The following is a 25,391-nucleotide window of genomic DNA, read 5'->3' on the forward strand; positions in this document are numbered from 1 at the left end:
TTTCTTAGCATTTTTAATTATTTTTTTTAACCTTTTGAAGAATTGCGTGCAACAAAATTTGTGGTATATTTGAGGAAGTTTTTCTATTTAAGTAAAGGAACTTAAAAAGTTTGATTATCTTGTCATGTCTATGAGATATATAATCGAGTGGTTTAGTGGATATCTCTACATTATGTTTTTTCATGTTAAGTGCTTTAATTGAAGTGAAATTCTAGAGACCTATCCCATCTAAGTAGCTTTGTTTATAAGGAAAATAAACACACATATCTTGAAGACTATATTTACTATTTTTGTGTGGAACTATAGAGCTCAAAATTCTGTTCATTGTGAGGGAAATTGCAATGTAGTTAAACAGTGTTACTAGATTGAGCTCAGCTTTCCCTAGGAGAGTTATTTTATTACAGTTGTATAGGAGTGAGACTGCAATGAGCACGAGTGAGGTTGAGCTTAAGTTATCTCTTGTACTATGAAAATTATAGTAGATTATTCTTTAAGTGATGCCTCGTAAGCAAACGTAGGATTGAGTCTGAATTGTGTAACCAATTGGCTATGTTAATGTTTACTTTTTAATTTTGAGCTGTTTCTCTCAGCCACGACACACCGTACCTGTTGGATTAGATGTCCTGAGTATAGTATTTTCGTCTAAGTACACTTATAATTTTTCAAACAGATTCATGAATTATATTAATACTTTGTATATTATCCTCAATTTTATTTACTAACTGTAGCATTCTATATTTGTTGCACTATTCCCTCTTTAACATTAAACATATACTTATTGTAATAATTGCTTAATCCTTCTGCGTATAAATAATTAATAATAAATGCTATATAATTTAGTTAAAATTAGTATAAGTAATTTATAATAAATATTATATAATTTAGTTAAATATATAATAAGTCAAAATGTATTGAAAATTATCAACCGTCAATAAAATTTTCAGATTACTTAAACATGACTAGTAAATAACACATAATTATATCTTAAAAATAAAATATATTTCTTAAAATTAAAATATTATTATTGTTGTATAAAAATAACTTCCTTATAAAGTTAAATCGGTAGGAGTTTTATTGGAAAGTCGCATTGCAATTGTTTGTAATTATCCCAATTCGATGAGAATTGAAGAGTGTAATTCAGTGAGATTCACTGATTATAATGGTTACTCAAACATACCACATATATATGGTCAACCCATATAAATGTAAAATTAATATTTTTCCACACTTTTAAATATTAAACCTATTACCCTAATTTGAATCTATATGAACTTATTTTATTCTATTTCTTATATTTCTATTATAGAAAATAGTTATCAACCACAGTGTTATGTCTTCATAATTAAAAACAAAACATTTTAATTACCAAACATATTTTTCAATTTAAAAATAAAAAAATCTTCATTTTCAAGTAGCATATGATTCTCAACAAGAAAAACTTCCTTCTTAGCTTTTGTAACAAGCATGTCCAATAAAGAAATAAAAAGAAAAACTATTCCTAGCAAGATTTGTCAAAGATAAAAGTAGAATATTTTGTTAAGATTTTTGTTTAAAAATAACAAGGCGACTAATATGATTTAAACTCAAGTTACATTTGGGGTGGTGAACACCTTAGAATTATCAGGCCAACACATAGGGTTCAATTGTTAAGCTTTTTTAGCTTAAGATTAATACAATAACATATTGATATTTAATTGCAATTAATTCCTCACTCAACACATAGAAATTTGGAATGAACCCTTTAAACAAAATATCACAATCTCAACCATGGAAGCTAGGTGAAATGACAAGGGTCTTTCCTACCTTAATAAGTGGTCAAGGGTTCGATTCTCGCCTTGGGTATGGAGTAACTTTAAAACTCATGGTCAACATCTACCCTCTTAATCGGCTTATAGAATGCGAAGAATTAATTACTGAAGTCGCTCCGATAAATACCTTAAAAAATAAAAATATCACAACTTTTTTTTTTCTTTTCTAGCTCTTTTCTAGTTTTCAATTCACTTGCCTTGATTTCCACCATTGGATGAATGAATAATTGATGAAGAATTGGAATAAATATCATTCTTGGTAAGTGTTAAATCAAATAGTATTTAGATTCATATAAATCTATAAAGGAATAATGTTTAATGTATTATGAGTGAATAAAGGGATTATGACATGTTTGGCTTTTGTATTTTATCTAATCTTTTAAGTAAGTACCCATACTTTTAGTCTATCTATCAATGTGGTATCTATGATCAATAGTGTTAAGCTTGGAGTTATCACGACACATGCTCCAATTATTTATTTCAAATCATCCTAGGGACCTTAAATTAAATAAGTCATGCGCACAACTCTTTTAGTTTCAAGATGAATCAACCAGCGATCTGAGAAGAGGCCGATATGATTTTCAAACGACAACATTGACATGGTGGCCGGACTATGACTAGAGGTGATCATGAGTTGGGCTACTCGGCTCGACCTGACGGCCCGCTCGAAAAATGGGAGGGTTCAGGTAAAAATATAGGCCCGAGATATGTGTTTGGGCAAAAAAATAAGGCTCATTTAGAAAACGAGCCGAGCCTCGAGTAAAACTTTTTTAGCCCGCCCTGGGCCCGGCCCAAATTATATATTAAATATATATATTTATTTTTATTCAAATATATACCTTTTAAAATTTAATATGCTATTTTCTTTTTAAAATATACTATTTTGGTGTTGTAAAATTTAATATGGGCCAGGCCGAGTTCGGGCTTAGTAATTTTCTTTCGAGTCGGGCTTGGAGAAATTTTTAGACCTATATTTCGGGCCGAGCCCAGCCCTAGACTAGAAAACGGGCCTAAAAGCCCAAACCCAACTTGACCCATGATCACCTCTAACTATGTCTGTTCATTCTAATAACATTAGTTTTTCAATTTAGTATTTTTTTATATTTTGATTAATTTTAAATGTAGAGAATATTTATTTTTTTGGTCCCTTGATGTGACTCGACAAAGTGTGTCACTCTTTTGGTGGTTAGATGCCATTTCATTAACAACTTTAAGAGTGAGTAATACATTAACAGACATGATGAAACACGAGATGCCAAAAGTCGTTATTTTTAAAATACAAATATTACATTGAAATATTTGTTAAAGTTCAGAGGTCAAATCGATGATAGATTGATAGTCAATTATTAGACATTATTTATTAAAATTTAAACATTTATTCTCTCCTTTTAATTAAAATAAGTTATATTTATCTAATTTATTAAAAATTATATGTTTATTTTTTAGTTTATTAGAACAATTATATTTTAATTAAGATATTTTTATGTTTCAGCAATATAAAAATTATATGCAAGTATTATACTAAAAAATAAAATTTCATAAAACCATTATTTTATTAGAACAATTGTTTTTTATCACAATTATATTATTTACGGATAACCCAATGTTATTAAAATCAGATCAGGTCATCGATCAAACCGGAAATCTATTAGTTCGTTAGTCTAGAAAGTGTTATTAAACCGTTTTAAATTAAACCATTAAGAATTCTATAAAATTGAAAATCAAATCGATTGAATCGAAAAAAATGGTCTAAAACCAGGTTTTCTGATTCTTTGGGTTATAGTTTTAATTTGTGGCTAATATTATTAAATTTTAGCCCAATTTTATCCAATCCTACTAATAACCTGTTGACCCATCTAGCAGAAGGGGCTGTGCTGATTATTTTGATTTTTTCATGGGCTGCTTACCTATGTAGAGGAAATGTAATGGTTGTGGAATTATGAAGGAGACGTTGGAATATTAAAAGAAAGAAAAGGTAATAACATTTATGAATAGTTGAATATATATGGTTTAATTGGTTGAATCGAGAATTTAGAAGAATTTGGTTTTTAAAACATATGTTTATAATTTGAATTTTTTGAGTTTGATGCACATTTTTAACAATAATTTAACAAATACTCATTTTATAGGCAACGATGGCTTTTGGCTTTCTACTTCTTTATTCATTGTCAATTCAACTTTCTGATATGTTAAAAGAAATAGAGAATGTAGGAAATAGAAGAAGAAACATAAGAGAATGGAAAATAAAGAAAAAAAAAGAGAGGAAAATTTAAAGAACATAAAAGAAAAAAATTGTTCAAAATAAAAAAAAATACTGGGATTGATTGTATAACGTGCCACGTCAGCTTACCATTACACCGTTGACGACAATTAACGGCTCAGTGACTAAAATATTATAACACGATAATGTAAATGGTTAAAATGTAACATTTCAAATATAAGTGACTAAAATGTAACTTAAGATAAACAAAAGTGACCATAGTGTAGTTTACCCAAATATTAAACAAGTTGAAAATAAAAATCAATGTTTATTTAAGATGACAACGATGATGACAGATTGCAGAAAGATCTGTTGTACTATGGCCTAAAAGCTAAAAGCCCAAATGGCCCATAAAAGTAACACAAATAAAATCAAAATTGGGAACATTTAAATCTTTTAATATTATTAAGATCTATTATTTTTTAGATAATGTCTAAAATTATCCATAGTTCCTCCCCAACCCATAAATAGGAGGATAATGCGCTTCTACACACTCGAACTCACATTCTCCTACATTGACAACAATGACATGCCAATCGAGCTAAAACTCAATCAGTTTTGTTAAGTTTTATCTTAATTGCCTTTAAGAAGTTTGATTTTTTTTATTTATCTAAACATAACATAATTTTAATTGTTTTTGTTAGAGTTGTGTGACTCAAATTCTAAGAGATTGCTTGCAAGTCAAGTTAAACAAAATATATCTTCTTTCTAGAAGATTTAGTATTTATGAGTATAATATATTTAGCATTTATTAGCATAATATATTTGACTTTGATTAGAATTAGGTTTTTTCAACCTATAAATAGATGTAGTCGAAACTCTTCTTGTAATCATTCGAATTTGACATAGTGAATTTTCTTCTCCTCTATCTGTGATTTTTTTCTCGAAAGAGTTTCTACGTAAAAATCTGTATGTTCTTTATGTTTATTTCTCTTTTCTTTGCGATATATTGTCATTACCGACATTCTATTTTTACAGTTTTTAAGAAGTTCAATTTATTTTTAGAAGATTAGGGTCATGGTGCGAGAGATTGGAGCCTCCATTCTTCTTGTTGGGCTTCATCATCGCATATAACTATTTCTTTGGGTAGTGATTTGTTTTTTTTTGAAATAGAGTAGTTTTTTAATGGTGGGTGAAGACAAAGATAAGCTATAAGCTTAAACGTGGGTACTAGGTGGGGGACATTTACCTATTGTTTTTTTTTTAAAGATAGAATAAAATAAAACACTATCATAGAATTATGAACAATAAAAATATAAAGACTTGACATATTATTCAAATGGTAAATAAGCCTATTGATACAATGAATCAACAAGGGAAGAGACAAAAAGGAGATGGTGGTTGTTTGGAGATCGATTCACATGTGACATGCAGAGAGCTCAAGGAAAGGATTGAGAAGGGAAGAGAGGAGGAGAAGGGCGCGAAGTGTTAAGTATTCAGGTGTAATATGTGGAGGGAGATACTATTTGATATCTCATGGTTGGGGTATATATAGGGGAGGTCCCCTTGTCATGTAGTGTCATGTCGCTGATAATAGAAATGGTAGGCTACTCATGTGGTCGGTTAGGTGGCAAGAAAGTTTATTACATGTTAGTTGTTGTTAAGTGCAACATTGTGTGATCCTATTTTAATATTCTCCTTGCTGAGGTGATACGTTGTTGTTATGCCTTGGTAGTCTTTCAATGGTCTCCCTAAGAGGATAAAAGTGGACTGTGTGGTATATACGGGTGGCAGATCATAAAGGGCCAGCCAGATGGTCACCACAGAGGGTACAAGGCGGATGGCCTTCCACTGGTGCTTGTTGAGACATCCTTCGTCCTGGCACATGTCCAAGTTGGGGTTGGGGTATAACAAAGACAATACAAATTGATGCAAAAATGCCATCTTTATAAAATAATCCCAAAAATAGAGAAAGGCAAATTGACAGAGAAGAATTCAGAAACAAATCAGAGATGCATCATCTTGATCAAATCATTGAAAATTGCATCGAAGCCCCCCATCAACAAGCCAACTTGACTATTAACTCCAGTTAACCAAGAAACCACTTCTAAGAGACCTACTTCATCAATGATGCACAAAAGGGCAAGTCTCAGATGGCCTACCCTTTTCTTCCTCATCTTGGATTTTAATTTTACAAACACCATCATTGTGCTCTATCATAATAAGCGAGAATAGATTGTATGAAACTATGATTCCACATCATCCCTATCCCTTTCCAATAGGAGGATGACAAATCAGATTTTTCCTGCCCCTCAAGAATGGTTTTCAATAGATCTAACAACACCCTTAACTTGACAAATCTCATATATACGCCAAAATATGATTATAAACTAAAACTAAAATTTCCATTACTTTAATGGAAAACAGAATAAACAAAACACAAACCATGATAGTGTAGACAAAACAAAAACTACGATAGTGTGGTCAAAGTTAAAAATTTTGTGTTAAAAAGATTTAATTTTTTAAGAGGGCCAAAAATAGAATTTTCCCACTCAATGCTTAAATTGGTAGTTTTAATTTTTCAAAAGGATTTTTTTTTTCCCCATTTAGTTGGAAGTCGAGTTCCTTGACCTTTACCTACCTCTTTTGGCTACGGCCCTTTGGATGGATAGATATTGAATTTCAAAGAAAAGCAATAGGTAAACATTTATTGTGAAATCTTTTGAGTAGATTCGCCAAAACTTTTAGCCCTTTAGACCCTACATTGATATATTCTTTACTAATGTTGAAGGAATTTTGAGATAACTTTTAAGATAGAAGTGTTTGATTGAAAAGCAAAAGAGTAAACCGAAAACCTACGGAAACTTTTGAGATAAAAGTGTGTGTTGAAAACAAAATTGTAAAATTAAGCTTAGTTGATTGCACTTGTTAGCTCTAATTAGTATTAGGGATAAATTTTAAAATTATACATGAATTTTAATTTAATTTATACTTTTATATAAGAGTTTTGATTTTATGCACTTTCATAGATGAAAATTTAATTTGATCTAATTCTCACAAATTATTAATAAAATTACCGATATAACATCATTTTATGTTTGTATCTGCATACACAAATAATTATATTTATCCAATATAAAGATAAATTAATGTATTTATTTTTTAAATGAGTATAACTGAATCAAAATTAATGTTTTATGTATACATTTGAACCATAATCAAAATTTTATATGTATAATCACACCAAATTACAAATTTGGTATGTAATTTTAAGATTTTTCCCTCATTATTATTATATGAATTGAAAGCTCTAGAAATTAACACGGCATAAATTCTATATTTTATTCTTATCAAATAAATAGCTTTATATGATTGTCACTTTTAAATTGGATTAAGCAATTTTTTTGTGTGTATATATATATTTTGTAAATTTAATCAGCTTCTTTATTCCAAAAGAATAATGAATTTCCCCACCCATTTTAGCAAGAATTTAACTTTTAAAAAAGTGGAAAAAGAAAAGAAAGGAAAATGATTTCCTTTTGTGCTATTTTTTTGGTGAATTAGTGAATTATAATAATAGAGCAAAATTCAAACAACAAACGAGACTAGCACTACTTGAACCTAAACCACACCTGAGACGATGAACACCCTTCACTATCATACTTTCACATGAAATTCCCTTTTATCCTAATTTAATACCTTTTAATTAGCCTTATTCTCACATGAAAATTGAGTGAATTATTCATTGTAAATGGATAATGTCAAATTTTGTTGGATTCGGTGGTTTAGTTGGTTAAAGTAAAGTACAACTTTTGAATCTTTCTCTTTAATTTGAATTTTGTTTTTGGATGAAGATATTTTATGTCGTGTATATGTATATACACTAAGTGTACTTGATAGAAGCTCTGGCCACTGTTCCAAGTAAATTTTAGTTAATATATGATAATTTTTCATACAAAATAAATCAAATTTTGTTATCAATTTCGGTAGTATGCATAATTTGATCATTTTAGTTTACATATTTTTAAAATTTAAAATTTCAATCCTAGCTCAAACTATAACCATTCAAATTATTAAATTAAATTTTATTATTTTCAAAATTTTATGTAGCAAATATATTATCACGTATATTTTATCATATCGGAAAATGAAAAGAAAACAGTTAGAATATTATAGTTTGGCAAGTGGTGAATGGTATGTATTAATATTCATATAAATGTAAAAAAATTCTTGAAAAAAAGAACCCCGATAGTACCTATTGTAGGATGCCATGTATACAGATCAATGCAATTTGAATATATGCTTTAGATTGATTGTGTCCAAAGAAAAATCAGTAGTTTTCAACTTCATGTGGGATGATATTTGGGGTTTGTGTTTAGTAATAAGTTTTATATTGGGGTTTGAAATTGTTTTGGTTCAACTTAATGTTTGAAATTGGCAATTGTTCTCGTATTAAAATCTGAATTTTAAGATTTTAAGAAAATATTAGGGACTAACTTGAACCAAAAAAAGGTTTAGGCCCCAATGTGTTAACCGTAGTTAAACACGTACTTTTCCAGGGAAAAAAGAGTGTTAAGGTATGGGGTGAAGACAAAATATTGCTTAAAGAAAACCAGTAATGAATAATAAATTTTGAGGTCTAAAATAAAAAATTACCATTTTATTAATTTGTAATTTTATAAATTTTAAAAAACACTATATAATTAATTTACCATTTAGGGGATACTTCCTCCTTGTCTTCACCCTTGTCAAAGTTGCAATGTATTGGTAACTTAATTAGGGTTCTTCATTCTCATTCTAAACTAGACAAGAGTTTCGCATAAATAATGCATTAATTTTTTTAAAAATTAAAACTTAAGTAGCCTAACAATGTATCAAGAAATTGCAATAGGAAGTGTTGAGACAATATGTGAAGAATAAAGATGAGTGGTGCAATTGGTAGTGTTTACTGTAGACTGCCATTAAAGTAGTTTATTGTTTTCCTCATTCGATTTGGTAATTCAATGAAGAAAATTTTTAGACCTGTTAACATGTTATTATATTAAAGATACTATGGCCTATTTATGAAAATTAATCTTTGACTTTTTAAGAATTTGGATCGACAACTCTAATAAGGAGAATATATATTTTCTTGCGGCTATAGTTAACTTAACTGAGAGAGAGAGCATTGCTAGTGTAGCTTTATTTATTAATTAATTCCAATATCAAAATTATTTAAAGAGATGACCCAAAATGTGATTGGTACCCTTTGATTTATTTGATATTTATACACAAATGGTCTAATTTTAATTTTAGTCCTCATATCATGTAAAACTTTGTAATTTAATCTCTCCAGTTTAATATGACCTGATGTTTACTTTTTTGTGTTAATAGTGTGCGTAAATTGATGTTGTAAGTGATGATGTGAAAGTTTTTTAAAAATAGCTTTAAGCTTTTAGTTAATTTGTAAATCACATACATTACACATAATTTTATGTATTTTTTAATTTATTAAATAGTATATTTTTATAATTAAAGCTCACCCAACATTAAAGATATAAGGAGCAATAACGTTGTTATATGTATAAAAGGTGGAAGAATATTATAGTTTGGCAAGTGTTGAATGGAATGTAATTATATTCATATAAATCTACAACAATCTTGCAGAAAGGAAAAGAACAGTACCTATTGTAGGATGACATGTATATAGATCAATGCAATTTGAATATATGCTTTAGATTGATTGTGTCCAAAGGAAAATAAGTGATTTTCAACTTTATATGTGGATGATAAATTTCGCTTTATGTAGTTGGAAAAGGCATCCTACATTTTGGGTTTTTTTTTTTTTTTGAAATAATAAAGTCCTAACAGCAATGTGACTAGCGCAACTCAAACTCAAGTCATATTTGGGACGGTGAACATCCTGACCATAATACTAACACATGAGAATCTGTTAGGTTCCTTTTTAACCAAGTCATCTAGCCATCATTATGGAATGCGTGAGAAAGATGTTTTTAATGGGACGAGGATGTCTGTGATAGGACAAATCCTATCATTCATTCCAACTTGATGGGATAAAGCAATTTTACCATTACTAATTTAAAATTTTATAAATTATAAAGAAGCCCAAATGAAAATTTTTCCATTTTAGGGGGGGCGAGGCCCTTGCTAGCTCCCCTGGCTTCGCCACTGCCAACAACCTCAAATTCTTGATGAAGGTTAGGCCTTCCGTTGTTCGGATGGTCATCCCAGAATGGTGAATTCACAGGTTACCTCCCAATTTCGAGCGTTTTTGCAGCTTGCCACGTGTCATGATGCAGTTGAGAATATAACATATTAACTAAGCTAACTAAACCGAAACCAAATTAATCAAATCACATTACATTTATTAATTCAATTAACTTGATTTTAACCAAATTCTACGCTTATTTAAAGGGATAAAGATCATGAACCCCGTGTATTGACTTGATGGTCAGGGTGTTCACTGTCCCAAGTGTGGTCTGGGTTCGAGTCGCGCTAATCACCTTGTTGTTAGGACTTTGTCTTCCTATTGTGATTCACAAAAAAAAAATCATATTGCAAAATTTTAAAAAAAAAGATAAAGATCATACCTAAAAAAGGATAAATATCATTTAATAATAATGTCGGATTCCTTTTATTATTTCAAGGACTATATCGATCTTGAATTGTCATTTAGAGTTTGTTAGTCGAATATAAAAAAAGAAAAAAAGAAATTTATTAACCTAATGATTTAAATGAAAACTTTCAAAATATTCAGTGGTCATTTTGTAACTTTTTGAAATTTAATGATCGATCAAAACGTAAACCTACTAATAATTTAATGACTTTGGATGTAATTTACCCTAATTATTATGTTAAGTAACCCAGATGGCTTAGATTAAAATAGCATCAAATAAACATTTTAACATGTTTGGTAAAATTACCATAGCGGCTTTTTTATTAGGAGCCGGATTTTATTTTGCCCTCTTTACTGAAAAATAGATAGATTAATCCATATATATTAGATCAAAGAGCAAACTGGTCTTTCTGTTAAAAATTTAGTCTATTTTTACTGTTAAAAATTGGTTATTATATGTCAACATGAGGTACACATGGCATGCCATGTGTCTCTCTGTTTATTATGTTTGTCACGTCAGTTTTTAATACGAAAAATGGATGTAATTTGTAACGGAAAAGATCAATTTACTCTTTAATTTAACATATAATTTACCATTTTTTTAATAAAGAGAGTAAGATGTAATCTAACTCCTAGTATAAGGATTTCCATAATACTTTTACCTAAGTTGTTATCTTAGCAATGTGAGATTGCTCAACATTGCAAACTACCAATAGAAACTGAATTAGAAAGATTCTGTAGTAGATCATATCGGAATCCAGTCATATCATGCGAAACCTAAAGGAAAAATATTTGTGTCAATTTCCTGTTTTCATCCCTATACTATACTTAATTTAGAGATTTAATTCTTCTATTTTAATATAGCATAAATACTACTGTTATTAATGTTATGCTTTACTAGTAATCATCAACACCGTTAGAAAAAAATTCATAAGTAGACTAGTGTGATTTAAAAAAAGAAAGTCGATTATCGGTATTATTGCCAGTGCAGGAGGATATGAATTTGAGTACACTAAAGCGCATTATCCTCTTATTTAAGGGTTGAGAGAAGTTATAAGTAATTTTAGGTATTGTATAAAATAAATAGTTCAAATCATGAAACTGGGTTTTTTAATGGAAAATTAGTGAAGAATTTTACCTTTTAAAATGGCACAATGAATTAAGGGTATTTGAAAGAAATTTCACATTATCCAAAAATTAAATTTTAACAGAGTTGATGATTTAAAATTAAAATTAAATTATATCAAATTAAAATATATTAATTAAATATCAAATTAATTATAGTACGAGGATGAAATCATAATTTGACCAAAGATTTTATATTCTTCAACGAGTAGAATACAAAATATTATATTAATATTTCAGCCATTAAAAATTGCATCACAGCTTTGGCCACATACAAATTAGGTAGAAGATGTAAGTAATTAACTCCTTTATATAGTTGTCGAATTTTTAGAGTTGGACTTTTTATTTTTAAAGAAACGAAAATTGAGTCGCCACTAATCACTTTTAGGAGGTGTGATCGGGTCACCTCATAATTTGATCGTTTTAATAAGAGGTTTGATTTATTAAAACAATATTTTTCTGTTTACAAAAATCCAGAAAATGGGTTCGGGATTCAGTTACGCACAAGGAAGTATTAGCACTCTCAATTACGCCCAAAATTGGTACCGAATTAATTACTTGATGTCTTTAGTGTCGAGAAATTGAAAATTTGAAAAGAGTTTAAATCACAACCCCACTTTGCATGACGTTATTCTTAATTAAAACTAAATCAAAACATATATAAAAAGGCTCTCTTATCTCAAGGTAACAAAAGGTCACATCCTGTAAGTTAGGACACGACATCTCGAATCCTCGAAAATAAGCTTGCTCTTTATTTAGATACTATTTAAATCTCATGTGTTTCAATTTTAAAAGGGATGTCCGGGAATCCAATTTTCTCGTCGAATCTAAACAATCGAATTTTTTTTAGCATACAGATTTCACATAAATTAAAATTCATTCTCGGGAATTCGATATATCGTGTCCTAATGTATTGGATGTGACGTGTCGTTTTCTCGAAAGGAGGATTAAAAAATAATAAGGGCAATATTCAATGCTCGGAATTTTGAGAAATTGTGCCCTAACGTATTGGGTTTCGATTTTTCATCTGACTTAAAGCAATTGAATATCCTTTTTAAACTTCACCACACAAGTTTTGAAAATCAAAAGACAAACTTATTTTCGAGGACTAAAAATGTTGTGCCCTAATGTATTGGGTGTGTCATTTTATTACTCTGAGACAAGGTGGTATTTAGCACTCGCTTCGATTTATCCAAGCATCTTTTTATAAAATTAACATTAATAAAAAAGGGATTGTATTTTAAAATCTTTTCAAAATTTCGACACTGAGACATTAAACAATCAATTCGGTACCAATTCTGGGTGTCACGAGGGTGCTAACCCTTCCTCGTGCATATCCGACTCCCGAACCTGTTTTCTCAAAATTCGCAGACCAAAAATTATTTTCAGGGTGATCCGATCACACCTTCAATAAAGGTCGGTGTCGACTCCGTTTTCATTTTAAAAGTCGACCCCCATTTCTCAGATTTTAAAATTGGTTTCGACAAACATAATGCATGATGTAATGATTATAAAATGGCTATACGGGTAGAATATTAGAATGATATATAATAAATGAAGAAGGAAATGCTATGATAATATCAATATGATTATAACAATAATAAGAATATTAATCCATTGTATAAAATAAATAAAGTAATAAAAATAAAAGAAATAAAATGCTAGATGCCTTATGAGTTATGACGAATATAAACATAAATAATGTGAGAATGATAAAAGAAATGACAAAATAGTAAAAATAAGATAAAAAATAATATAATAACAATAATAATAAATGAGTAAAATGTACAGATAGAGAAATGTACCAATCTTGTTTTTAAATATATATAAAATAAGCAAGTAAATAAATAAATGGATAAATAAATAAATAATAGTAATAAGAATGATGATAAGAATAAAAATAATGGACAACAAAGTGCATAAATAAAGAAAATGTAAACATTATAATCTTTAAATGTATAAAAAGGGTAAAAGATAATAAATAAATAAATAAAACAATATATATATATATTTTTAGAACCATAAAACAATATATCTATATATATATATAATCTATAAAGGGTTGAAATTAAATAAATAAGGGTTAAACCATAATTTAGACAAAATTAAGGGATAGATTGTAAAAAAAAAGGCAGAATGAAGGGCTGAAATAAAATGCGCGCCAAGGGACGGGGACTAGATGGGAAATTATTCCCAGTCCCACAAACGCGTCGTTTAATGATGGACTGGAACGAAACAAAATCAACATCGCGGGGTAAAAAATTTAAAAAAAGAAAAAAGAAATAGGACTAAATTGAAACTGGCCATAAAAGCAGAAGGACCGAAAGCATAAATATCCCCTCTAGGTGAAAACATGCTGATCCTAGGGGATGGATCGGGTCGGGCCACAGGTAGCGTCAAAATGCCGTTTTGGCGTTTGAAATGAAATCCCAAAACGACGCCGTTTGCATGGGTTATATAAGTAAAAAAGTTAGAAAAAAAATCATTTTACCTGTTTTTTTTTTTTTAAACCTCATCTTTCTCTCATTTTTCTCTCAACCCTCCCATGTCCGGCCATTAGGTCTGACGAGGACATCAGCGGCCGCCGCAAAAAATAGCCCTCTTCATCCTTTCGACCCTCCCAAACCGAGATCTGGGATTGTTGTTTTTTTTAAAAAAACGTCGAAATAGCCGGAATCCTTAGAAAACCTTTCGGTTTTCTAGGTTTCAAAAACCCCTATGCCCGAAAGATGTCATCTTTCATCGGAGATGACTATCCTCAACCACTTAAGGCGGCAAAACACGAAGAACCCGGAAGGTTTTCCACCCTTTTTTTATTTATTTATGTTTTATTTATAAAATAGATTCGTAAAAAATAAAAGAAAAAAATCACCTTTTTGAAGTTTTGAGTTTTACTCTTGTGTGTGTAAAAAAATACATGGCGTCTGGTTCTTATAGCTGATTTTACATATATATTTTTTTTCTTTCTCTATTTTGCTACTGTTTTTGCATGTTTTCGTTCATTGTCCTCATCTCTCGCTTTTTGTTGTCTTTCTCTTTTTTACAGGTGGTGGCAGAGGGGGTGTCAGACGGCACGCCTACCGACATGGCGAGGTTGCGGCATGAAAAGGGGTTAGGGTTTTTGATTTACTGAAAATATTTAAGTGTTTTGGGCCACTGGGCCGTTAGGGTTTTCTTTTATTTTGGATCATTTGGGCTTCTTTTGTAATTGGACTTGGAAAGTTAATTTTTGTTTTTATTTTTATTTGATTTGGTTTTGGCCCGGGCAAAAATGGCATGTTACAATAGTGATGCCCTAAGACTAGAAATACATTAAACTACTACATATTGACTTATACATCCAAACATTGCAGAGGAGCCTAATTTTCTATTATCTTCTCTCCAAATAATATAATTTATTTTATAAAGTAATGATATATTTGTCATTATCCAACTGAGTTGATATCCGGTTGACTCGTGGCACCAAATTCAATACAAAATTTATTATTAGTAGAGATATATGAGCAGAAGTTGAAGCCCTAAAACTTGCAAATACATCCCTCTACATATTATAGGAATATACGGAGAAACGAGTATTGTACATTAAACACCCTTGAAATAATACAATTTACCATATAAAGTAATGATATATTCGTCATTATGCAACTTAGTTGGTACTTGGTCGATTCGTGTCACCAAATTCAGTACAAGATTTAATATTAGTAGAGATATATGAATGATAAAAAAACACTATCAAATAATATAATTTTCTTTATTAGTAGAAATATATGAAGAGAGGCTGGAGTCCTAAAAATTACAAACACATCGCTCTACTCAATAAAGGATTTAATACGAGTAGAGGAAGCCCTAAAACTTGCAAATACATCCCTCTACATGTTATGGGAACATATAGAGAAATTACTATTATACATTAAACTACTACATATTGACTTAATTATATGTACATCCAAACGCTGCAGAGGAGCCTACTCTTCTATTTTCCACTATATAAATTAGAGCTACAAGAACTGAATGTGTATAGAACTATACACAATCAGTGTATCAAATATTAATCATTTACCCAATGGTATAGCCTTGTTTCATGGCATATTTAACAAGATCATCCAACTCGTCATCACTTACATATCCATCTCCGTTGCCATCAGCTACAGAAAGCCCTCGTCTGGCTCTCCAACCTGGAATATAAGCACCTAAGCTAGCGAACGCTTTCCTCAACTCTTCTATGCTAAGACGACCGTCTTTGTTAACGTCAAAACTCTTGAATGCGGCTTTCAGTTGAGCCTCGGTTATCGGCACAGGGCCAGGTGTTTTCCTTCGGCAAGTATTGGGGATACACTTAGGTGATGAATGGTTGAAGCAAGGCATTTTGTGTAGGAGGAGAATATAGTTTTGTTTGCTGTAGTTGGCGTAAATGAGATTAGTGTATATATATAGGGAGCATTGCTAATGATAGCTTTGTGTATTAATTAATTCCATTTAGGATAAGATTTGCGTTGCTACCTTTGATGTTTTTGTTGTTTTCATTTGTACCCATGGATCGAATCTTGAAGGAAAAGGTGATAGATAAACACTGGTTGTGCCAATCTTTTGAAGTGATTCTCAATTTATCACTTTAGTCCTTTGTAGACCCTTGACTCATACATATCCTTTACTGATCTTGAAGGAACTTTATTAATTTTTCAACATGGACCAGTAAATTCAAAGCAGAAAAGTATGCCACAAACTTGCAAAAACTTTTGAGTCGGGTCAGGTTTAGATTGAGCTAAAACATAATATTAATCTGCATTATGTTTGTAAAAGCGCAACTTGAAATATAAGTTTAAAATTTTGATCAAGCCTACCCATATGTGTAAATAGTTAAACTAAACATATTTTAAGTTCATTCATATTTTAAAAAAAAATATTTATGTTATTTTTAATTTAATATTTAAAATTTTTGTATATTTTTCATTTATTAAATTTTATATATAGATAACTTAATAATTTTTTAATGTTTACATTATAACTTTACATGTTACTATAGATTTAATTTGTATGTGTTATAAATATAATATATAAAAATAATATAATATATTATAAACTTAGAAAATAGGTTAGACCCGGCTCGAGTTTTGAATGTTTGAGTCCAACTTGGTCCATATTTTAAACAGGTCTAATTTTATTGTCGAAACTCTTTTTAGACTTAATTTTTTTATCCAAATCCTATAAATTTTGAACAAACCTTCAAAATTGTATGAATAATCTGATCGTTTAAATAGTTATAATTTAGATCACTAAAAAAGATGTAAATTAAGCTTAGTTTAATCCACATTTTATATCTTACTATTAACTTTGATCCAAAAGGAATTTTTTGAATGAAATTAATGAAAGCTCTTGAAAGCAACACGGAATAAAATCAACACGTTTAATGGGTTCTCTTCATAGGGAGATAAGGTATATCCATACCAAATGCATGCATTCTTTTTGTTCCTTGTATGCTAGTGTGTATTATAACTATAGATAAATTATTTTATAGACCCTTTGTACAAGTCCAATTTTGACCCGGGGCCTAAAACCCAAATAGACCAAAACCAAACCTAGTCTAGACCTAACCCAATTACAACCAAACAACAACCCAAGCCCAATTAATAACCCTAAACCCAAATACAAACATAACCCCAGCACAAAATTAACCCCATCCAGCAACAGCAAACCCTAGCCCCCAAGCCTCTAGCGCCGCATGCCTTGCTGCTGCCGCCCTTAGCCCCTAGGCCTCTGCCATGCTAGCCTATCGCTACTGTCACCGTAGCCTCCTCCACGCGCACTGTTGCCTGCAAGAGAAATAAAGAGCAAGAGGACAACAGCAAGAAACAATCGCAAACGACAAAAAATAGAAGTTTAAGGATTTTAAAATCGGTTATATAAGCCGAATACGAGCACTGTAACACTTCTTCCTTTCTTTATGAATCTTGAGAAATAAAAACAAAAAACAAAGTTTTAAGGTGATTCTCTTTTTATTTCAATCTTTCTATTTTTTTATCTTTATTTTTATTATTGTTTTTTATTTTTATAAACGAAAATAATATAAAAAAGAAGGGGACTTACCGGAGGAGTGCCGTGATCGTGCCCGCGGAGGGTTCTCCTTCGTTACGGCCACCGATTCCAAAGGGCACTAAGGGTCTTCTTCTTTTTTTCTTTTTCGGGGTTGAGGGGTTTGGCCCTCAAGGATGCTCCAAGGCCGAGGTTAAAAGTTTTTTCTCCATTGCCGGCCACCGGTCTTTGTGGCCACGGCGGTGGCGCGCCAGTGGCTAAGAAACCCAAGGATCGGGTGTTTAAAAGGAAAGGGGAAAGGTTTTGAAAATTTAAAAAAAGAAAAGAAAAAAACAAAACAGAGGCTGGAATGAAAAAATTTTGCTTAAGTACACTAAGTAAAATCGTCCCGTTTTGCAACTAGGGTTCAGGTGCCAAAACGACGTCATTTTGGCCCTGACCCGAAAACCGGCCCGTCCACCCTCAGGATCTGCGCGTTTCTGCGGTAAAGGGTATATTGGCGCGCGGGGTCTCTCCGCTTTCGCTCTGTGCTGCAATCTGATCCCTGTTGTCTTTTTATTTGGGCCGCGTGATTTTCCATTCGTTCCAATCTGGCCCACGTTGAACGTTGCGCATGAAGGAATGGATTATTTTCCCAATCAATCCCTCACTGTTAAAGCGCGTTCTACCTTGGCCCTTAATGCCTCTTATTTATTTACAGCTTCAACCCCCAGATTCTGGTCCGTTTCCAGTTTCATCCTTAGTTCTTTAAATTTTTTTATTTTTTTATTTTTCTTTTAAATTGCTTTTGTTTATTATTATTAGTTTTCTTGTTTGTTTTGATTTCATTTTTATTTGTTTTTTAAACTGTGTAGTTTTTTCTTTATAGATATTATTTCATTTAAACAGTTTTATTATTATTTTTACCTATTATTTATATTAAACCATTTTTGTTTACATATATTATTTTAAATTTCTTTTTCTATATGACATTCCAAATTTTTATATGGTATATTGATTTGCTTTTATTATTATTTATTTTATTTTTTGTTAAGATGTATTATACATGTTAACTATTATAAATTGTTTTATACTATTTCCTTTAAATTGCCATTTTTTTTATTTTGAACTCATTTTATGTATTATTTAGTTAAAAGTGTTTTATTACTTTAAAATTGCTTCATATACCTTTTTAAATGCAACTTACTTATTTTAAAATGCTTCATTTGTTTTTCTTTTCAAAGATTTTTCTTTTCTTAAATTACTTATCTTATTCTTATATATATATATATATATATATATATATATATATATATATGTACATCATTTGTTATATATATATATATATATATATATATATATATATATCATCCTTTTAAAATTGTTTTGTATATTATTAACCTTAAATTTCTTGTTTTGCATTATCTATTTTTAACTCATCACTATCATTTTAGAATTGTTTTTTACATTTTATTTGATTTTAATTTGTTTTATACTTTTTAAATTATTGTTTAATTCCTTAGTCTTTATTTATCGATGTTTGTATTTGAATGATGAATGTTGTGAGATTATTGCCATTGTGTGTACTTTAATTCGTTTATTCGCTTTCATATCATTGGTATTCACTTGCATAATATGGTATTTGTGTATTAATGTCATGTGTGCGCTATTATATTTTATTTCATGTCATTGCATCGTGGATATTTCAACGTCTTTGTTCAATATAATCCACTTCATTTACTCCCAAACAAAATAAATGTACGCCTTTAAGTGTTGTACTCGCGACTATTCAAAAAGATTTTCTAAATAAGGCAATATTTTGCGTTTGGAAATTCGAGAAAACGTGCTCTAACGTGCTGAGTTTCGATTTCTCGTTTGACCAAATGGCCAAATATCCTCTTAAAATTTCAAAGTATGGGTTTTGGAAATTATAAGGTGCTTTGGTTTCGAGGGTTTAAAGTATTGTATCCTAACGTGTTGGATGTGATATTCTTTCAGAACGAGAGAATCCTAAATTCCAACCCATGTTATTCGAGTTTTTTTAAAGGATCGTATTTTTAAAACTCTTCAAAGTTTTCAATCTTCGACACTAAGACACTAGTTAATCAACTAGGTACCAATTTTGGGCATTGTGAGGGTGTTAATCCTTCCTCGTACGTAACCGACTCTCAAACCCGTTTTTCTGAATTTCGTGGACCAAAAATTGTTATTTTAATAAAATCAAATCGTTTATTAAAAACAACCACTTTTCGAGGTGATCCGATCACACCTCATCAAAAAGGATTGGTGGCGACTCCTGTTTTTGTTTTCGTTTTCAAAATCCAAGTCGACCCTATTTTATCAAAAAAATGGTGTCAATACCCTTCTCACCATAAAATTTATTGTCTCTTTTCAATTATTTAATAATATTTTAGCAATTTTTTTCATCTCATTAACACATAATTTTGATATTTTTGACCCCAAATTTTGAACTCCAGAACTCTAACTTGAACCTTGAACCCCAAATTTAACCTCAAACTCAAACCCTGAACCTGAACCCAAACCCTCGAATCCTAAACCCATCAGGGTTCGAGGTTTAAGATTCAGGTTTAAGGTTTACGATTCAGAGTTCAAGGTTTTAGATTTGAGGTTCATGGTTCAAGGTAAAAATATATCAAAATTGTGTGTCAATGACATAAAAAAAACTGTTGAAATATCATTAAATAATTGAAAAGAGGTCATGAATGATGTGGTGGGAAGGGTTCATAAAATAATTTCTCATATTTAATGAGCTTCCCAAGTTGGTTTTCTTAAGAAATTGATAAAAAAAAAAGTTTGTATTATATCCTAGAATGTATTTTGGTGTTATCTTTTAAAAGGGTAAAAAATATTATTGTACATTAGAAAAACGAAAAACTATTTTTTTTTATAACGGTTGGAAAAAGGCTGTTGATTTTCTTTTTGGTAGATAAAGACAGTATTAAGCAATTATACTATGGCAACCAAATTAAAACATCATAGAAACATTAAAATCAACCAGCATTAGACCCTGCGCTGAAGGAGGTCGCTTTGCAAATAAATGTAATCCTGTGAACTATATGGTAGAATATTTGTTCAAATGGTTTGCAATTTCGTTCTGAGTTATTGGAACATGGCGAATACGTACCTTCCAGCTCCAGTTATAAGCAGTTGATGTATTAGGGACAATTCCATCAAATTATTATCGAAAAATCATCAGTCAAAATCATCTCCATTAATAGAACATTCTCACATTCTAATTCCACGCTAAGCGCAGGCCTTCAACGACGAAAAAAGCTGTTGATTTTAAGATGCGAATTCTCGATATTCGTATTTAAAAATTGCAAGGTTTTGAAACATAATAAAATCAAAGATGGGACATGTACCATACTTTTGCCTAATAAATTTAGAACCTATATTTGCTTTTTGTCCCAATATAATATTCTTTTCCTTTATTCCCCAATGAAAAAGATTTAAGTGAATTATTAATTGCGTATGGCTAAGTGCTAACCTTAGATTTTCTTGGATTTGGTCGTTCAATTAGTTATATAAAATTATAATACTTAAAATTATTCATAATTCCACTCTCATTTCTAAATAGAAGGATAAATGTGTCCAAACCCATGTCATTTTATACTGATAACAATGCTAATGACAATCGAACTAAAACTCAATCAACATAAAACTACAATTTTTAAATCCTTTTTCATTCATTTTAATTTTTGGATATATATATATATATTGTAACGGGCCATTTTTACCCGACCCACCATAAACCAAAAAACTAATAAAATAAATAAAGAGTCTAAGTCCAATTACAGAAATGGCCTATTTACAAAAAAATCAGACCCAAAACTAAAAATCCAACCCAAAAAATTCTTTAAAAAAAATTAGTTTTTATAGGCCCTACAAAACGACGACGTTTAGGGCTGATTCCAATAGCCCCAAAAGGGAGTCGTTTTGCCTTTTGACCCGAGATCCAACCCAAGGTCTCAGGATCCGCGTGTTTTTGGACTAGGGTATAATTCAAAACTAGTCCTTCAACTTTTCAAGCGATTTGCAATTAGGTCCTAACCCTCTTTTTTTATTTTTTTATAAATTATACCACATGATTTTCGTGTGCTTCAATTTAGTTCTCGGTTCGCTGATCTCCTAGAGAAGGGAGGCGTGTCCAAAAATCAAAATAATTTCTTATTTGGTCCTCACTTATTTTCGTGATTTTCATTTTAGTCTTTTATTTATTTACTTTATCTTAATTTATCCTTTTAATTTGATTTGGGTTACGATTACGTCCCTCAATCAGTTTAACTCTTTTATTTATTTACTTAGTGGCTATATTCAATTTTTATTTTTATTTTATTTTCACCGAGCCTTTGTTTATTTATTTATTTTATTATTTTTATTATTATTTTTATTCATTTATTTAGTACTCCTTTTATACATACCGAAGAATTGAATTATATACATGTTTTATGGGTACATTTTACTTATTATTGTCTTTTATTATTTTATTTTATTTTTTTTAGAGTGTTCTTGTTCGTTTATTAGTTTTTTTAGCACTCTCATGTGATTTTTTTAAATCATGCATTTTCTGTTTTTTTTTTACTTTGAATTACCTCTTTTATTTCATTATTATTATGATTCGATTAGTGATATTATTATTACTATAATTACATTAGTATTATCTTAACATTTCCTTATTTATTTATTATATATCATTTTAATATTCTACCTGTATAGCTATTTTACATTATTTCATCGTCATTACATTATTTACTATGCTTAAATATAATTAACCGTTTTTATATTATACCCCAAATGAAATGAATACACATTGTTTAAATGTCACATTAGTTATTATTTAAGGAAGGAAATTTTAAAATTAATGTAAATGTCCTGTATTTGGAGATTCGAGAAGTCATGTCCCAACTTATAGGGTTCGGCTTTCTCCTTGAACCTAGATAACCGGACATCCCTTTTAAAATTAAAACACATGAGATTTAAATAGTAATTAAAATAAAGAGCAAGTTTATTTTCAAGGATTCGAGAGGTCGTATCCTAACATACGGGATATGCCCTTTTGTTACCTCGAGATAAGAGGGCTTTTTACATACGTTTTGATTTATTCAAGCGACTTCAATTAAAAATAACATTATGCAAAGTGGGATCGTATTTTAAATTCTTTTCAAATTTTTTAATTCACGGCACTAAGACTTTAATTAATCAACTAGGTATCAATTGTGGGCGTTACGAGGGTGCTAATCATTCCTCATTCCTAACTGACTCCCAAACCTGTTTCCTAAATTATGTAGACCAAAAATCTTTGTTTTAGTAAATCAAACCGTTTATTAAAACGATCAATTTACAAGGCAACCCGATCACACCTTATAAAAAAGAATTGGTGGCGATTCCTATTTTCGTTTTTAAATAAGAAGTCGATTTCAAAAAGAATATTTTCGACATATATATTATCAAGTTAGAAATACAAAAGATTTTAACGTGCAAAAGGAACATGTGGCCTTCTTTTCCATAGACAACATGAGTATATAGATTCCTCCAAATCCAATTGTTTAATTTGTTGAACTTTTTTTTTTACTCCAAATTCATAATCTAAATATTACTATTATTTATTTAAATTTTTATTATCATTGAGTTTTAATTTAGTTTGTATCGTTATTGTGAATATGCTTAAACACACAATATCTTTCACTTTAAGAACTAGGTAGAGTTTATTTCGTAGTTGTTCAATGGTAATGAAATAGTATGACTAATGCTTTGACAATAGCAGGTATAAGGAGTCCTTCGTTTTTTGAAAGTTAGGAGATGATTATTATGGGTTACATATTAGTTTTGGTTTGAGTTGATGATGTTGATTATCTCAGGTCGAGTGTATTTCAAAGTGAAATATTACTCTAAAAGTTTTTTTAATATTTTTGTCTTTGAAAGAGGTTAGTATTTTCCAACATCTTTCTATCTTTGTCATTTTTATATCGACTGAGAAAAAAAAAACTAGTCAGAGTTGAGCTACTTGAAGCATTATATAAAAAATATATAATTTTTTTATTATACCTTGAATCTCATCTTAAAAAGGGTGGAGATTTGATATATATATATATATATATATATTTTATCCGAAGAACTCGAATTGAACAAAATTTAATCAAATTTGATCATAGAAAATTTAATAATTAGTTTGGTTAAATTCAATTATTAGTCATATATTAAGCGTCAGTGTCAATTTACTTCATATATATTCTCCAATTGAATCATTTTGAGTCTTCACAGTTTTCAAATTTTGAAATTTCAATCTTAACACAAATGGTAGTGGTTAATTCATTAGTTGGATTTTTAGTAAGCAATTTGTGGAAATAATAAGTTGATATGGCATTATACGGTGATAATATGTTTGCCACATAAGATTATGGAAATAGCATGACTTAATGAATTTAACAATTGTTGTTTGATGAGGACTAAAATTTTAAAATTTAAAAGTATAAAACTAAAATAACCAAATTAAAGTACATAGATTAAACCCACAACTTTTACAGAGTACAAGGATGGATAGCGAATTTAACCTAAAAGTTATTAATATTGGAGGATTTAGGTGGCCAATGTAAATGTTTCTTGGTTTGATATTTAAACCCTTTTAAAATAAAATTTTAATTTTCATCCTCAAAATATTATAATTTTATTTCAATCTTTCCACCCCAAGTTATATTCCTGGCTTCGTTCCTAATTAGACCAAAGTAATTAACGAGAAAATGACTATATTATACATTAAATTACTACATATTGGACTCACATATATATACACCATTACACTACAAAGGAGCCTACTCTTCTATTTTTTTCATATCTTCCAATTACAGCTACACGTAAACACTAACAACTCCAAAACAAGAAAAATAAAGAGTTGCCAACATATTGATGACCAAAACTTAAGGCAATTTTCTATTTTACTTTGTGGTATACCCACATTTCAAGACGTACTGAAGGAGAACTTCCAACTCCTCGTCACTTATGTACCCATCTCCGTTCCTATCAGCTTGTTTAAGCCCTCGCCAGGCTCGCCAACCCGGTTGACGAGAGCCTAAGCTAGCAAACGCATTCCTCAACTCATGTTTGCTGAGACGACCATCTTTGTCGGTGTCAAAACGCTTGAATATGGCTTTCAGTTCGGTTACCGGCACGGGCCCTCCTTTCCTTAGGCATCGGCAAGTACTAGCCGGGAGATTTTTGGGTGTATCCTTAATACTAAGCATGTTTTTAGTGAAATAGAAAGGAAAATTGTGTAGGGGAAGAAGAGTTGCTTTGTGTTGCCTTAGTTTTGCTTAACTGAGATTATGTATATATAGAAGATTGATAGTTAATGAAAGTAGGGGAGAGCGCAGTTAATTTACTATTTTTTTATCTATCGGTTATCTGTTATTAAAATTCATAATCGAATCAATTAACTTAATCGATTTATATACAAGGGCGGCGCCTCCTAAAATGATAAAATAACACTTTTATCCTCTTTAAATTTTATAAAATTATTAGTAAATGATCAAACTGCATTTTGGCCTCTCAAATATAATAAATTTTAACTTAATCCTTTAAAAATTATAAAGATATAAGTTAATACAATGATTGAATT

At 30.1% G+C, this 25,391-nt stretch overlaps 1 protein-coding gene across 1 annotated transcript; it reads right to left on the reverse strand.

The window, feature by feature from the left end:
• Nucleotides 1-17,488: 17,488 nt before the first annotated feature.
• On the reverse strand, nt 17,489-25,017 carry LOC105771655 (polcalcin Syr v 3). The gene is made up of 2 exons (XM_012593071.1): nt 24,732-25,017; nt 17,489-17,559 (listed from the first exon to the last, which is right to left on the reverse strand). Exons 1-2 carry the CDS (start codon nt 25,015-25,017, stop codon nt 17,489-17,491), a joined length of 357 nt encoding a protein of 118 aa, XP_012448525.1.
• Nucleotides 25,018-25,391: the final 374 nt, after the last annotated feature.

This window comes from Gossypium raimondii, chromosome 6 (genome assembly GCF_025698545.1).
Source record: "Gossypium raimondii isolate GPD5lz chromosome 6, ASM2569854v1, whole genome shotgun sequence".
In the NCBI taxonomy this organism is placed as follows: domain Eukaryota; kingdom Viridiplantae; phylum Streptophyta; class Magnoliopsida; order Malvales; family Malvaceae; genus Gossypium; species Gossypium raimondii.

What these genes read in the sequence shown, in the direction of transcription:
- LOC105771655 (XM_012593071.1), bottom strand. Translation starts at nt 25,017, where the DNA reads ATGCTTAGTATTAAGGATACACCCAAAAATCTCCCGGCTAGTACTTGC. An exon ending in CCTTCAGTACGTCTTGAAAT is followed by an intron (nt 17,560 to 24,731) that starts GTGGGTATACCA and finishes TTTCTCTTGCAG; the next exon opens with GCAACAGTGCGCGTGGAGGA.